The 17,406-nt window shown below is 41.4% G+C and overlaps 1 protein-coding gene across 1 annotated transcript in view; it reads right to left on the bottom strand.

The window, feature by feature from the left end:
* Positions 1 to 16,524, bottom strand: part of SEC24B (SEC24 homolog B, COPII component) — a 49,382-nt gene extending 32,858 nt beyond the window's left edge. The window contains exons 1-3 of the mRNA XM_076336884.1: positions 16,398 to 16,524; positions 9,945 to 10,649; positions 1,435 to 1,620 (exon numbers count right to left, since the gene is read on the bottom strand). Of these exons, the coding sequence (XP_076192999.1) occupies positions 1,435 to 1,620; positions 9,945 to 10,649; positions 16,398 to 16,524 (1,018 nt within the window). The remainder of the gene's footprint in view (positions 1 to 1,434; positions 1,621 to 9,944; positions 10,650 to 16,397) is intronic.
* Positions 16,525 to 17,406: the final 882 nt, after the last annotated feature.

Here is a 17,406-nt window from a genome sequence, read left to right as displayed (position 1 = left end):
TGATCTTTATATTCCCGACATAGGTATATTGTTGGTTTTAAACTGTGTTCATTCAGCTACATATTGCATTAACCTTCTCTTATATGGAAGTATTTGAATGGAGTGAAGAGTTCAGCAGTGACCGCGGTGATTTGTATTTAATGTACCAAGCATTCACACATTATACAGCAATCACTGCACTGCATGAATATATACTGCACATCAAGGCAAGCACAGTTAAACAGCTAAAATACTTTTTCTCATTAGAAACATGGTTATGCGATTTCTTTGGAAGATGAAGCAACAGTTTTTTCTAGCAAGCACATCTACACTACAAATTCTACCCAGTGCCAAAATCAAATATAAAACTGTGCAAGAACCAAGCACAGTTCCAAAAACTGATTTATCATTTTCCTTAAAATGGTATACTGTACGTAGGACTTCATAGCAATGAAGAATTATCTTTTTGCCTGTAAGATATACAGAGCTGATTCACAGACAAGTTATTTCTTCACATTCTCCACTCCACCAGAAAAAGGAGGAAATGGAGGAAAAGGGGAAATTTAGACATTTATGTCAGAGGACTTTGAAATTTAAGAATAAAAAACATGCTGTGGCAGTCACACACCATGCTTTTGAGAATTATTTTGAACACTAGACACATCACACTGTTCTGGACAAAATTAATGTCTACTTCCAACTCACACACCGAGTTCTTTTTTCATAAGAATTTAAAATTCTGAAATTACCAAGAGAAAACACAGCCAAAAAATAAAATAAAATCAGTGCAGTAAATTAGATTTGGAATACTAGATACAGAAACATGTAACAGTCAAGCGGCAAGTCAAAACATCAGGGCAGAATTAGCATGGCTGAAGAAGGCTCAAGAACCAACTGATTCTTTGTCAAGAGGCTACCAACATCAGAATAGGAAGGAGCTTACAGAAGAACTCCTCTGTTCTCCCACAGAGTTGCCTGCAGCAGCTTTCCACGGGAGCTTACAGCTAGGGAATAAGAAAACAATTCTATCGGTTTGAATTTAATACTCAGACTCGGTCTGTTGCCCAGTGCTAGCAAATTGCTAGCTTACACCTGATTTTTCAATACAGACTGATTACAAATGCTACTTTTAAGACCTTCTTCCAAGGAGTTAAAATATTGAGCAGCTTTTTAGAAGAATAAGGGAACTAAAAGAAGGGCTTTTTGAGGAAGAGACATGTAAGACTGCAAACAAGCCAAAAATGACATATGGCCAAAAGAAATCAAACAGATGAGCTAAGAGAAGCTAGAACCAAGGTGGTACAAAACAAGAACACTAAGGGAGCCTGATGAGATGCAAGAGGTGTACTCTAGTCAGACAAATGCAGAAGAGCAGCAATAAAGCTTCCAACATTCACGTGCGCATGTGGAACAGGGCAGAAGTCTGTACTGTAACTTCCCATTCCCTTTTAGTACCTTCCTGAAGAGCTGACTCTGCTGACTGTGTAACAGAGGGTGAAGATCGTGGCTGTGAAGAAAGGCTTGGAGCAGGTGTCCTTACTGATGAGATCACAGCAGAGGAAGCAGATGTTCCAGCCCCAGGCTTGGTAAATGGAATGCTCTGGCTCACAGAGTGCACAGGCTGTGAAGAATCAATGCCACCTGAAAACAACAGCAGAAAGCAGGAACACTTTGTTTGTATTTGCACAGACAATTGCACAATGCAAGCAATCACATTTGATTTCACAATAACTACAAAAACAATACAGTACTTCAAAGAGAGATTCCTTCAAACATACATATGGAAAAGTTGGTTGTTTTAACATTATAGGTATTTAATTTCAAAAAACTCCATTAAAATGAACAAATTGCTCTGACAGCTAACAGCAAAAAGGAAAGCACGATGTAGTAAGATCAAGATTAGGCAGAAGCTAAATTGATCCATTTTTGATCCATCCCCACAACTCCATGCTTTCACAGGTTCCTCCTCCCAGTTAAGAGGAACGCAGTCCATGTGGGATAGCTCCCTCCCGATATTCCTCCTACAGGCAGGAAACCTGAAAGCTGTGTAGTAGACCAGTATTCTGCCTCCCTCACAGGGCTGGCACTTTGCAATTTTGGTACACAATTATGAGACCCGTATTCCAAGCAATCTGTTTCAATCAACCGTGAGTATTCCACAGAACTTCTGATGTGTTTTAAACATCTGGACTAGATATAATCTGCTTAAAAAAAGTCAGATTAGTGCTTTGAGAGATTTAACACAGTCCGATTGAAATTCCTATCAGATAAGGACAATATAACTTCAATTAAGTCAGCTTTTAAGAGGGTCACTCTTTGTTTATAGATTGAAAAAATTCATGATATTATGATCCTTTCTAAAAAAACCTGACAGACCAACCTGTTAAAAATAAGAATAGGAAGGAAATGGTTTGACCAATACTGCTCAGTAAACAAACACAGAAATTAATCAAGAACAAAATTCAGTTTGTATTTGTAAAGTACTTATTTAAAGTTACAGAATTCACTAGAGGACGCACATGTAATATTAACTTTGCTTCCTCTGCACATATAGCAATGTAGTTCTTACAGTCCCTGACTTTTCCTTAAATAATGGAGTTGGTATCTGAAAGGACTTTATGGGGAAGTTGAGGCTTCCTTTAGAGGGGGAAGAAGAGACAGTGTAAAATAATCCTTCTGTTTATCTAAATTACCGTCAAAATTAACACCACACATTTTTACCACCTTAATGGAACTTTTATTTATTATGCAGTGTTCAAATATAAAGTTGAGCATACATACAGCTTTTCCACAAGTGTTATCAAAATCAAAATTAAAATACGTATTTCTCCAAAGTACATACACACAGCATTTTCTATTGAAATGTACTCTGCTTCTACACATTATGTCTTGTAGACTCCCCACAGAAGCATCAGCACCTGTCAGCAGAAATGTTCTTGTTAGGGTAGCTACACAGCTTCCTCAAGCAAGATATGCAACACAACAAGGGAAGTTCTTTGCGACATTAGTGTGCTTACCCAGGTTTTGTATCAGAGACAGTTGTTTATGGGGTTATGGCATTTTCCACACTTCAGGTCAATATAGCAATGCTTGCAGCATCAAACACTGCTGTTGAGCATGCTAAATGCCATAATGTCAGTGTCACATAGAATCATTAAGGTTGGAAAAGACCTCTAAGATCATTGAGTCCAACCGTCAACCCAACACCACCACGCCCACTAAACCATGTCCCTAAGCGCCTCATCTACTCGTCTTTTAAATACCTCCAGGGATGGTGACCACTTCCCTGGGCAGCCTGTTCCAATGTTTCACCACTCTCAGTAAAGAAATTTTTCCTCACATCCAATCTAAACCTCCCCTGGCACAACTTGAGGCCATTTCCTCTCATCCTATCGCTAGTTACTTGGGAGAAGAGACCAACACCCACCTCGCTACAACCTCCTTTCAGGTAGTTGTAGAGAACGATAAGGTCTCCCTTGAACCTCCTCTTCTCCAGGCTAAACAAGCCCAGCTCCTCATAAGACTTGTCCTCCAGACGCTTCCCAGCTTCGTTGCCCTTCTCTGGACACACTCCAGCACCTCAACGTCCTTCTTGTAGCGAGGGGCCCAAAACTGGACACAGTATTCGAGGTGTGGCCTCACCAGTCCCGAGTACAGGGGCCCTGTACTTCCTACTGGAAGGATCACTTCCCTCCTCCTGCTGGCCACACTATTTCTGATACAGGCCAGGATGCCATTGGCCTTCTTGGCCGCCTGGGCACACTGCCGGCTCATGTTCAGTTGGCCGTCAACCAGCACTCCCAGGTCCTTTTCCGCCGGGCAGCTTTCCAGCCACTCTTCCCCAAGCCTGTAGCGCTGCATGGGGTTGTTGTGGCCAAAGTGCAGGACCCGGCACTTGGCCCTGTTGAACCTCATACAGCTGGCCTGGGCCCATCGATCCAGCCTGTCCAGGTCCCTCTGCAGAGCCTTCCTACCCTCGAGCAGATCAACACTCCCGCCCAACTTGGTGTCATCTGCAAACTTACTGAGGGTGCACTCGATCCCCTCATCCAGATCATCGATAAAGATATTGAACAAGACCGGCCCCAGTACTGAGCCCTGGGGAACACCGCTCGTGACCGGCCGCCAACTGGATTGAACTCCATTCACCACAACTCTCTGGGCCCGGCCGTCCAGCCAGTTTTTGACCCAGCGCAGAGTACACCTGTCTAAGCTGTGAGCTGCCAGCTTCTCTAGGAGAATGCTGTGGGAGACGGTGTCAAAGGCCTTACTGAAGTCCAGGTAGACCACATCCACAGCCTTTCCCTCATCCACTAGGCGGGTCACCTGGTCATAGAAGGAGATCGGGTTGGTCAAGCAGGACCTGCCTCTCATGAACCAGTGCTGGCTGGGCCTGATCCCCTGGTTGTCCCGCACATGCCTTGTGAGCGCCCTCAAGATGAACCGCTCCATAATCTTCCCCGGCACCGAGGTCAGGCTGACAGGCCTGTAGTTCCCCGGATCCTCCTTCCGGCCCTTCTTGTAGATGGGCGTCACATTGGCAAGCCTCCAGTCATCCAGGACCTCCCCCATTAACCAGGACTGCTGATAAATGATGGAGAGTGGCTTGGCAAGCTCCTCCACCAGCTCCCTCAGCACTCTCAGGTGGATCCCATCTAGCCCCATAGACCTGTGAGCATCCAGGTGGCATAGCAGGTTGTTAACTGCTTCCTCTTGGATTATGGGGGGTTTATCCTGCTCGCCGTCCCTGTCTTCCAGCTCAGGGGGCTGAATACCCTGAGGATAACTGGTCTGACTGTTAAAGACTGAGGAAAGAAGGCATTAAGTACCTCAGCCTTTTCCTCATCCTCAGTGACAATGTTCCCCCCCCCACATCCAATAAAGGATGGAGATTCAAAGCCATGTTCAGAGCCAAAACCAATTTACAGCCGGATTAGCTGAAGATGTAATACCTTCCTGCCACGTACTAGTATCTATTATCAAACAAAAGTTATCCAAAATATTCTTCAAAATTATGTGGATCCTTTACATGTATTGTAAGAAAACATTTTTAAACTCTGAGCAAAAAAAACCCGTAATTTTTTCTTTGTACAAAAATCCAACCTGCAAAATTACATGTTAAACTTTATTTGGTGACTCTGGAAAGTTTTTGAAAGCCATAAGTAACTAAGGCCAAAGGAAACGCTTGGACAAAGTTATCTTTACAAATACATCGTTAGTAACTATCATCACATGAGACAATCTATGGTTATGGTAATTAGGCTACCATTTTTTTTTTCTTCCTCTGGCCAGTAAGAAGATTGCACACTGTCATGTAAGTACTGATCAGTTTAGGATGGTGTATTTTAGCTCAAGACAAAGCTAGACTGCACACCAGCTTAGAGTACAAGTTTCCCATCAGCTTATCCAGGACAAGCCCGATCAGGCCATACAACATTCCCACCAACCGATGTCATAAGAAGCCAAGAGCTTTGTCAGGCTGCAATAAACATAAAACCCAATCTCAGTGACACAGTATTTTCTGTTTTTCACCTTCCACTCCTCTCACCTTTAATGTGTATTGAAGTTTTCCCTCGTGCCTTTCAACCATGAACATATGTTGCACTAAAAATGACCAAGTATACCACTTGGTTACAAAAGCCATGTACCAACAAAGATCTACAGTTAAAAGATATGTTACAGAAAGAATCCAGAGCTGTGCAAATTGGCAGTGTAATTCATCATTTTTCCTATATGCTATCACTTAAAGTTTTTATTTAATTTCCAACTTGAGACCTACAGGTAGTAGTTAAAAAGTGTATCACCACAGTATCTTCTCAAGTTTTCAGAAGTGATGCAAGAACCATCCCTTTCGAGTTGTTACAGCTGCGATCTTGATTTCCTGCCCCCCCCCCCCCCAACATGCAATTTCTACTGAGAGATTTACCCCCTTCCTGCAGCTTGGTTTTCAACAGCATCCTATCTCCCTGACTTTCTGTATCTCAGCTGCAGTCCTTCCCCTTTTTCCAACCACACCTATATTAGCAGATTTACAGGATTACAGCCTACATTCCTATGGAACTGGGGCAGCAAGGACTTTAGATCCTGATCTGACATAAGGGGAAGTATGTGCATGAGATAAAGAAATTAAAGCGTCTCCTGCTCAAGCAGACTGCCTATGATTACAGAACAGTAGACAAGATCCAGGAAGCAAAGAAACCCATACCATATACCCACAGAAGGAATTCTCGATCTCCCTCTCCTCAGGGAGGCAGGGGGGAGTCCAGCAAAATTTGGGCATCCTGGTTGACATCCACACTGACTGGAAAGCACCAAGAAAAATGCGAGTGCACCAATTTCAGCAGAAATAAGCTGGAAAAACATTAAGGAAAGCTACTGACCTAGAAAGACAAAAAGCCTAAATAATACAGTGTGTTATTTACATAGCATAACACTGTTTCTGGACAGATATATATCAACACTGTTCTGCTGAAATACAGAGGGCATTTTTGCTAGATGAAGCTAGTTTAAACCAGCAAGCAGAAAAATCTCAAATTAAATACTTATATTCTCTTTATTTATACTTCCTAAAGCAAAGAAAATTATTCTCACTGGCTGCTATTCATCAAAACAGGTCAACTTCCAGCAAAAGATGCCTCTTAAAATAAATTTCTTCTTTTCTTCTAGTGAAATTTCAGCAAGCTTCACTGAAAATACTGCAGTGATTTCAGACAGTGGCTGCCAAAGTTTTAAAAAAAGATTTTGTTGCAGTTCTATGTCCTCAGTACGTGACATACAGCAGCTCAGGGGTTTGATCTTAATAGAGTCAGCATTTTGGGGGCTTTCCAAGGCCCTACACAAATTGGTTTATTTAAAAATCCAATTTTAAGTCCAACACTTAGAACTTCTCTGATTCAAGTAGAAAACAATTCAGAAATCACTAATCTTCTGAAAAGCTTATGCCAGCCTAAGTTTCCTGAGTAAGTCCTATTTAAACACGCACATTTTAAAAACATGGCATTCTTCTGTATAAACAATGTTTCATTTTCATCACAGAGAGCTCTCTGTTCACTGATTGCACAAAACTGCTATTGAAAAATATATTAAGACAGTAGTATCCTGAGTGACAGTCTTTCTAAGATTTGCTTATTTATAATTTGAGGATTGTGAGGGGTCTTCTTTCACAGCACAGCACCAATGACAGCAAACTGTCTTACTGGCACTCTAATAGTAGGATAGTGTATCAGAATTTCTTTATAGGAACAGTCACAGAAAGCACACTTAAGAATTTCAGTATATCAAATTTTTTTCAAGCAATTTTGCTAAAAGCTATGCACAGAACAGACTGCAACTGTTTTCCATCATCATTTCCTTCCTGGAGAACAGCAGGGAAGATGAAATATTCAGAAAAATTCCTTCTTACGAATCATTCATCATTTCCTTAAATTCCTTGTGTGCTGTACTTGGACACTTTCCAAGGACGTACAAGAAATGGCAAATAATTTTCAAGATCCAACTCCTGTTTTTTAAAGGCTGCAAACAATTAGAACACTATCTATAAAATGACTCCATGTGAGAACAATAAGACTGCACTGGAAAATTTAGAAAGCATATCAGTGTCCCAAAAAGTAAATCAATTATGCCAGGACCAAACAATTATTTGCCATCTTTTATTAGCCAGGTGTTGTAGCAATTGAATTTTTAATGTATTTCAGCCAATGATGTTGAATTCTAGACTAAAAAAAAGAGTCAGGTATTATTGGAGGCAGTCTGTTTAGCCCCCGACTTCAAAAACAGTGTAAGTCTTTAGAATTTAGTAATAAAACAGCCCGGCTCTTCCTTCAGCCTAGCTACTGATTGCTACCTTTATTTGCGCTTTCCCAGTCAGTAAAATACAGAATCATTTGTATGCTGAGGTTGAACCAAGATTCAGAGGGAAGAGAAAAAACTTATTCTCCAGATAAATCAGTTCCACAATCCAGTCCACTGTGCAAGGAAGCACAGGGCACGCTTATCTCAGCAGCTCTACAAGCTTAGAAAGAGTTTGAATGTGGTTTAAGTAATTATGCCTACAGTCCAGCAAACAAACCAAGTACTACAATATTACTCAAGTGTAACAGAAACAGTGGATCAGTGTTTATTTTCATAACTGCAAAGTGTGTACCTATTACACACCACTACCACAGCCAGTTCTCTCATTAACTCTTCAAAATTCAAGTGTAGTATTACTACTTTTTCTTGAGGCCATGTATTAACTCAATCACTCCCTTAAGAGCAGCACTGAACGGTTCAGAAATAAGACTATCCATTGCTCATATTGCTTTTCATGGTCTGGTCAGCTCCACTGTTGCACCTTTAAAACAGCTGTTCCTTATAAAAAATATTGTTATGAACAAATAATATGCTTCAAGACCCCCTCAAAAGAAATAAAATTAACAGGCATTTAAATTAAAAACTTCTGTAAATAAAACACTAACAGCCTGAACAAACAATATGTCGTTTTCATACGACTACTGCAAATCTTACTATTCTGGAATGATACCTGCCTTCTGCCAAGACCAGCTGTAGATTCTGCGCTCAACAGAATCAATTTTTTTGGCTAGAGTTTTAAACCTTTAGTCCTTAAAAGAATTCATTTTATGCTCAGCCTTGAAATGCCATTAACTTCAGAAGCTTTTTAAGGAACTCCCTATTTTGCTTTTTAAACAGTATTTTGTTTCATGTTTTTGAAATATTAAAGAAAACCGCACAGAGCACCTCAGAGACAGAATTCAAATCTACTAACATTCAAACTACTAAAACTGAGCTGAAGGATGACACTCTACATCCTAGTCTTGGGGGGGAAAAAAAGCAACATTGAAACTAAATTCAACCTTGGTATGGATTGGATGAGCTTGATTTAAGCTTAGCCGGTTTTCCCAGGCAAAGCTTTACCATCATCAAAACCACGTTCTTTCATAAGTCCTTGGTCTTAGAAAACCTCCACAACAAGGACCCCTAAAACAATTCCAATGTTAAACCATAATCTGAAATACCCGGCATAAAAAAGGAAACATTCTACAGTTCTCTAATATCTGTCTCATCAGAAAAAGAAAACCATTAGCGTCGCACAGCTTACAAGTCTGTAACTGCACGAAGTTTCTGTTACAAAACTGCACGAAGTCAGAAAATTACCCATATAGAAAGAAAACCAGAATTTTCCTGCACATGCTATTGCTCTCTCAGAGCAATATGTTTCGATGTGGAGGCACTCCCACATCTCTAATCTCTTCCATTCTTCCTACCATGTACTGCCTACCCTATGAACTTGTACTCAGTTTTCCCATGAAGCAAAGGCTGCAGCAACTAGCAAGGACTGAGTATACTCGCCCTCAGCTGGCACTTTGCAACATCATTCTCTATAACTACATCCATACTAAAAACATCAAGTTGTTGCTTACAAAAATCACCTAAAACCACCAAAATTGCTCCCTCATTCAAATGCTTATCAAAAATACTAATTAAAAAAACCCCAATTGCCTCCAAACCCATGTAGGCTTCTACTTTTTTTGAACTTTCTGAAGACTGCATGCATGTTCACTTAAGTAAAATTTAAAGAATCAATACAGATCATGACTTAAAAAAATTCTCTAGCCAGAAAACAGTACCTTTGTGATTAATAGACATATTTCAGAAATTACACATTCCTTCCAAACTGCATGAAGAAATTCCCTTCCAAGGCCACTTACATGAAAAATCCAATGAACTAAAAGCATCCTCCAAATAGTGTCTTTTTCTGTATCTCTTACATGTCAGTGATACGATTAGCTGCTATTGTGAGGACCGTGGTAACCAAATGAGAAAAGCTTCAATAATTAAAGGGACAGAATTCCAAACTACAATACAGAATTTCACATAGTGAACAAGTACAAACCAACAAAAGCACATGATTTCTGATGTTTCCCAGAGACATGTGGAAGTTCACTAACCTTCAAATAATACCATACCTGTATTTATTTGGTTGTTTACTTTAGCAACCGATCCAGTGAGATTCCTGCTGAGATTGTCTTGAACAGACTGAGCAGATGAAATAGTCGATAATGTTGAATTATATCCCATGGGAACATGCTGCTGAAGCGATAGAGGTACTGATGTACTATGGCTAGAAAACGTATTTGTCTCTTTGAACTGTCCAACAGCAGGTAGGCTCTGAGAGGTAAATGCCTGCCCATACACACTGCCAGCAGCCACAGGATAGGAAACACTAGGATACATGGCACTAGAAACCACGGGCATGGTGTAGTGATCAGAATTAAGGGGAAATCCCTGAGATGCAACTGAAGAGCTGACAGAAGTGCTGTAGTGATTACCAAATGCTGAATATGACTGCTGAGCACTCGTATGCAAGTAGGATGCAGATGATATTGCTCCTTGAATAGGTCCTTCAGCTGACCCCACTGTATGGGGAGGAGTTTTGTTGTACAACTGCTGTGATTCCTGTGTATTCAACACATTGGTACCCACAGAAGGCGTCATAACATTTTGTGCTGGTGCTGAATAGTAAGTAGGGTAGTAACTGGCTCTATACTGATTATCCAAATGTGAAGCAGCAGCTTTATTGGGCACTTGGGAATAGTGTCCTGAGGGCGCACTATAGTTTGGAGGATGCGAGCCATAGCCAGAGGGAAACTGCATCCGACTCTGCACAGGACCTGAAATGAAAAGAAAGCGTCACATATATTAAAGATGCATCTGCTAGTAGTGCCCATGGACTCTGTACTTTAACTAACAAACAATTGGTGGTTTCTTGTTTTCTGTCACTATTTTTGAGGTCAATTTCCATCAGCAGAAAGAGAACAAACCAAGTATAATGCATGCAAAATACAATATTTGAAGTAGTTTGCAAACACACACAGAAGTAACAGAAAAATGGATTGCTTCCATTATCCAAAGAGGTTTCCATGCCAAGATTGTATGCCTCACATTTGTACTTTGAATATTTTTAGGAGTTTTTAGGAGGTTAATATTTAAACAAATAGTGAGCAACAGTAAGCACCAAACTGATGTTTCTAAGTGTCTGAATACAATGACTGAATATGGAAAATGAAAAGCTGCAGTCAAACCAATATGTCAATATATAAAAATGCAAGTACTCTTCTTTACAAATCCTAAATATGGTGACCAAGATAAAGTGCTGCAGAGCAGTTATTTTTGTTTTCTATGTTCTTTTGTATTACACTTTTATGAAAACCAACATTTTTATGAAACTAGAGTATCTGACAAGGCACTTCATTTCTGTTTACTGCCTGATACTTACATCAGGTATAAGAGATGCTGATATCCAAGAAACTGACCTGTGCTGTCACTGCAACTGGCTCTGCAACGTTAGAGGTTAATTACATACTGGTCCAGCAAGGGTCAAACACTTACTTGCTTGCTAGAGACTGAATGTTAACTATGCCCAAGCTGTTTTTTTCAATGCCAACTGACCGATGGTAAATCTGAAAATTCTTTCTCAAGTTCTTTTCCTGAACCCTATTTTTATTTTCTATTGAACCACAAATGCATTTCCCTGGATAACTTCCTTTCTTAAAATTACCACACCCTACTGCTTACATCATGCTGAATGACTATGGTGTTACTTCCCAGCCCTCAGTGAATAGAAACAAGCACAGCACTGGGCCACTAGCAAATTAAACAGCAGCTCTGATAATGAATTGTTGATTTCCCCCCTTGTATTTACAACAGTTACAAAATGCAAGTATTACTTCTCATCTTGAAATTCTGAAGTCACTGTTCTCCAAGTAACACCCATCAATTCTATGATTAACTTGCAAAGCAATTTTAATAATGAATTTGTTAACGGAATCGTGTAAGCAAGGAACATACTGTCCAAAATTGCTTTCTGATAAAATTAAAAGTGCCTTTTCATAACTGACAACCCAGAAAGTTGAGTGGAAGAGAAAGGAGCTAAAACAATGAACAACAGTAACTTGGACTGCTGGGTCAAATGACAGAAAGGCCCTCTGGGAGAAAGCATAAGGAGCTTAAAAAAAAAAGTTACATCCTGAGTTTTGAGGAGAGTATGTAACTATGCTTCTGATTCACTATTTTCTCGAAAAAGTGGGAGCTGCTTCATACAGCTCTATAGTTTATTCTCCTTTAAAGGAAAACGATTTTGAGTTAACAAGTCATTAACAGCTATGTGAACTTTGGCAGCCTTTCGACCTGCTTTTTTAAAGTCTGAAGGAGCAAACTCAAAAATAACACCAATAACTTATGTCTGTCAAGGCTTATTGCTTTAAGCAGTTATGTCACTTAAGATGGCAAGAAAAGATGTTTTCTCTGAAGAGTCTGTGCATTTGCTGTACTAAAATATGCAGAATAAACTAACTAAGCAGGTGTAATTTAGAAACTGGTTTAGGAGCACCTGACTTCTAAATAAAAGGTTGCATATCAAATCATCTACTGCAATGTCTTGCAGTATCTAGCTCTGGTTTAAAAACACACACCATAAATACAGATTAAATTACCAATACAATTGGTATCTCTACATTATAGAATGCCCAAGTCATCTTTATTCACATTTTTAAGTAGAAACATCTGTAAGTTTTTCTATACATGAGCACACAAGAGTATAAATCCCATGAAGACCTCACTAAGACAGACACACCTGACATTTGAAAAATTATAGTTTTGATTTCAAACCCCTGGTCCTTTAAAAACAAGTTTTACTATTACAGATGAAAGATTATTCCCATTATCTGAAGTGAGTTTTTTGTTCATTTGATTATAAAGAATGTGAGTAGAAAGTAATTTTTTGTACTGCAATTAGTAACTGAAGCTACTAATGATGACTAGATAATTGGACCATTTTCAACACTGGAAATCCAGGTACATCTTCAGTATCATTTTGAAATCTGGTTAATTGCACAATCTGTCCTGATGTCTCAGGTACTCTAGCTTCCTCCCAAAACACCTGACAAATCTCTCAAAAAAACTCCACGAGAGGAGCTGAAAACCTTAGCTGCACACAGAAGGCGTACTGCTAAAACACCATCTCTGTAATAAAAGCAGTGAACCTCTCCTTCTACAGACAAATTAATACTTCATAATGTTAAAATGTATAACTACACAAACATTAACAGGTGAACCCCAAAAGCCTTATCACTTTTTCAGAGGGGTGAAAAGCCACTGAAAAAAAAAAAAAGCAGTGCTATGGCTATACCACTATATGAATTAGTAAAGCTTTGCTTGCTAGTGTCGTGTTTGTTTGGTTTTTATGTCCATGCATTCTCTCACCTGAATAATTTAGCCATCTGCCACGTACCCTACCTAAATGTAGTCTATGTACCCTACAACACCAACTTCCTTTCTAGCCAAGAACACCTGTTAGTTTTCTGTAACTTTTAACATCCCTTTACCCACCTCCAGAGAAGACTCATCCCAGCTCCCTCACATATTCCTTATGGGTTGGACAGGGGGCAGCACTACTGTGCCTTGTTAACTGCCCACAAACAAGCCAGCAAATCAAGCCACTGCTGAGCTCTCACAACAGCTCAGTCATGGAATTAATGTCTAGCTCCTTCATTCACCCAGCTTCCCATTTTTGCAAAAAATTCAGGGATTTCATATCTTTCAGACCTCTATCCTCTTTATCATATTTAATGAAACTATCCAAAAGATCCGAAGTCCGAGGAGGGATGGAAAACAAGGCTAAATAACGCCATAATGAAAATTATGGTCCCAAAATGCTAGTAGAGATACCAATGGTAAACTTACAAACCAGTTGTAGACAACACTAGACAAAAATCTCCTGGAGAACCATGGGGATTTGATACAATTATCCTCTCAGTGCTACATTTCAATATATTAAGTTGTTAGCACCGAAGTCCTCCATCGCTACTGGAAAAATACATCATCTTTTAGAACTGATTTAACAAGCAACATTTTATTATGCTGAAATTAGGAAACAGGTCGTTTTCCACTTAGATACAAAGCCACCTGTAAGACTACTACAATAAAAGCTTCTCAAACTTGCAAGACTTTATTCAGAAGAATTGTATTTTAAAGCCCCAAAGTTATGAACACTCCCCCAAACAAGGGCTGCTTTTTTTTTTTTAAACACTTAATTTCAGTATACAATCAAACTGAGAGCACTGTAAAAGAGAAGAAAAAAATAATAAAATACAAACAAGAATTTTTTTTTTTTTTTTTTTTTTTAAAACCTGAAGTTATACTAAAACTAAAGTCTCCAAGGGTTTCAAATGGACTTGGTCATTGGACCAGGCAAAACTTCTTAAAACCAAAGCTGAACATCCTTTTTAATATCACTGTACGTGCAACGGGTTGCTTGCTTTCTGCAAAAAACAGCCTCTCTTTCATCAGATCCCAGTAACTTCAAAGTTTTATCTGAAAAATCCACATTTTATGAAATTAAAACACAGAGCACTCTAAACATCTGAAAGGATGCACTAGTGTTTTCTTTCAGCCAATATAGAAATAGCTGTATTCACTTAAGTATCTTACATTTAAACTGCATTATACTGATGTAAAATTAAATTTCAAAAGCAATGACAATCTTCGTTGTGAAATTTAGTTTCTATCTGACAGAATGGAAATTTCCAGTACAGTCTTCTTCTGTTACTATTCCCCTCTACTCCCCCTCCTATTACAATTTAAAAAAAAAAAAAAAAAAAAGAAGCCTCAAATCCTGTGTTATAACTTCAGAAGATTAGTACTAAAAGAAGACAGATTCACTAATCTAAAAATTCTGGAATGCTGTTGCCAAATGACACAAAATGAGAAATTCAGAGTTCTTGCCTACAAATCATCAAATACACATCACTAAGATATCTCAAGGAACACAGAAGCCAAAATTAAGTTGAGTAGTTAGCAAGTTATACAATAAAAATTCAAGACTATTACTGAACAGTGTATAAATTTCTCAGAATTAAAGAAAGTGTTTCACAGAAAATAAATGGTCTACTACAAGGTTTTAAACAAGCTGTTTTTAAGAATATTAGCAGCAACATGGAGTTAATTAATTAAAATACCAAATAGTAATGATGGCTTTTTAAAATTACTGTTTCATTCAGTTAAAAACACAAGAAGAATGTATGATGTCAGTTTCTATTTGTTTCTGTGAAACACACTTCCAGGTTATTGATGCTGTAGCAGCTGTGTCCTGATAATGACATTTTTTATTAAAAGCCACATAAATTGGCATTTTCTGAACAATTTTGACAGAACTCAGCATTACAATACTAAAGTTTGGATACATCTGAGGCATTAGTATCTCCCTAAAATCTACCATTTAATCACTTTACTTTTCATTCACTTCATTGACTTTTGCATTATCTGCAAACTGACTCAAAACCTACTATATAGGCATGTAAATGCTTATCGCCTTATTACCCCTTTGGACCTGAGAAATATTCATGAGGAAAAAATTTTGTAGGTTGTTACCCTACATAGTGATCTGTGCAGAAAAAGCGCCTGTGCACAAAATAGCCTGACTACAAAATAAAGGATTTAACAGTAGGAGCTAAAACTGTGCAAGAGGCCCAATTTAGATACCAAACCATCACTAAGCGGGGACAGAGATCATACAGGCATTCTGAAAAGTTAACGAGGTGCATTAATAAAGAACAGATTTTATAGCGCACCAATTTAAAAATGAGGAACTGCACGCTAATTATTTTAGTTCATAATACAGCTAGTCTCAATACCTCTCCATCTGAAAAGCAAGTCAGTATTTTGTGACTTTGAACTATTTTACCTTTGTTTTTCAGTGACCCACATTTCACTGGTCCAATCTTGTTTATTCAACTCAAAACCCGAGATGACCCAGCTGTGTGAACGGCTACCCACCTACTACTTTTAAGTTCATAAACAGTTACGAAGTAAGTACTCTCATCTACAATACGTGGTTTTCTGCCCACACTCATGCCCGACTACCAGAGCCGAGGCCTGGAGGTGCCTTGGCCTCCAGAGCATTCCCGAAACGCCACAAAGCAAGCGCCACAACACCCAGCAGATCCAAGTCCACCCGGAGAGAAGGAAGCGGATACCCCCTCCCTCGCTCCTTTAGCGAGGCTAAGAGAGGCTGCGCCTTCTTAAAAGTTAACTCCGCACGTAGCGGCGGGGACCCGGGGCGGGACGGGACGCGCATTTCCCAAGCGGCTCCGGCGGGTTCTGCTGCCTTTCAGAGAGAGGGCTTCGTTACGTGCCGGCTCCGCCGCGGCCCACCGGGCCCTCTGCCGGACCCGCGCCCACGCCGCCCCCCGCGGCGGCCGCCTCCTCGGGGGAGGAGGAGGGAAAAGCGAGCAGCGCCCCCCGCCCCCAGCACCCGCAGGGCCCCCAGCGAGGGAGCAGCGCAGCTCGCCCCGGGGACCCCGCGGGCGGCCTCTCCCCGCGGCCGCCAGCGCTAGGCCCCGCGCAGGCCGCCGACCCCTCACCGTTCTGGTAGCGAGGCGCGCCGCTCTGAGGGGCCGCGGCCTCCCGGGAGGCGCCGGGCCCGCCCGGGTAAACGGCGGCGGCGGCGGCACCGGCGGGCCGCGGCGGCAGCCCGGCGGGCGCGGACATGGCTTCTCGCAGCGCTTCCTCACTCCGGCCCGCTCCTCTTCCTCCTTCTTCTCTGCTCTGACCGCAGCCGGTCGTCGAGGGTTGCCAACGAGCGGGAGGCCGAGGCCGCGGCCGCCCCACGGGAGCGGGGAGGGCAGGAGCGCGCAGGCGGGCCCGAGCGCCGCTCCCGCCGCGGCGGCCCTGCGGCCGTTAACGCCGCCGCTCACAGCGCCCCCTGACGGCGCCTCCGCGGCGCCGCCCTGCCCGGTGTGAGGGAGGCCGGGCGCCCCGCCTCCCGCCGCCCCCCCAGGCCTCGGTTGCCGCCGGGGGGCGGCTGCCGCAGCCCGGCTGGGCCCCGCGCACCCCGGGGAGGTGCTAGCCTCCCCCGCTCCGTGCGGGGAACGGCCTGTATGCCAGGGAGGAGGGGCCCGGCCCGGCCCGCTTAGTCTGTGGGTGATGCGGCCCCATGTGTAACTCTGTGGGTGCGGGCGGACAGGCCTGCAGGGGAGGGGGTGAGGCTGTACATACAGCTCCCATCATTTTGCCTAGTTGAGGCTTTTCTGTTTGTATAGATAATATATGCTATCTATATCTTAGGAATATATGTACCCTGGAACACGTAGAGGTAATGTGTGTGATCTGCACAGGGGGAAGAGGCCTCATGGTGAGGTGAGGTGAAGTGAAAACTTTCCCTCTGTAATTATTCTATATACAGACAGAAAAGCCTCAGTGAGGCAGGGTGAGCTGAGGCAAGGCTTTTCTTTCTGTATTAGGAGTGCGCACTGTGTATTCTCTCTATGTAAGTGTGTATGTACTATATATAGACAGGCCTTGACAAGGAAGAGCGAGGCGAGATAAGGCAAGGCTTTTCAGTCTTTGTACAGAATGTATACTACATATTCT

Source organism: Aptenodytes patagonicus, chromosome 4 (assembly GCF_965638725.1).
Source record: "Aptenodytes patagonicus chromosome 4, bAptPat1.pri.cur, whole genome shotgun sequence".
In the NCBI taxonomy this organism is placed as follows: domain Eukaryota; kingdom Metazoa; phylum Chordata; class Aves; order Sphenisciformes; family Spheniscidae; genus Aptenodytes; species Aptenodytes patagonicus.
The sequence above is the reverse complement of the archived record's forward strand: the minus strand, read 5'-3'. Positions and strand labels throughout refer to the sequence as shown.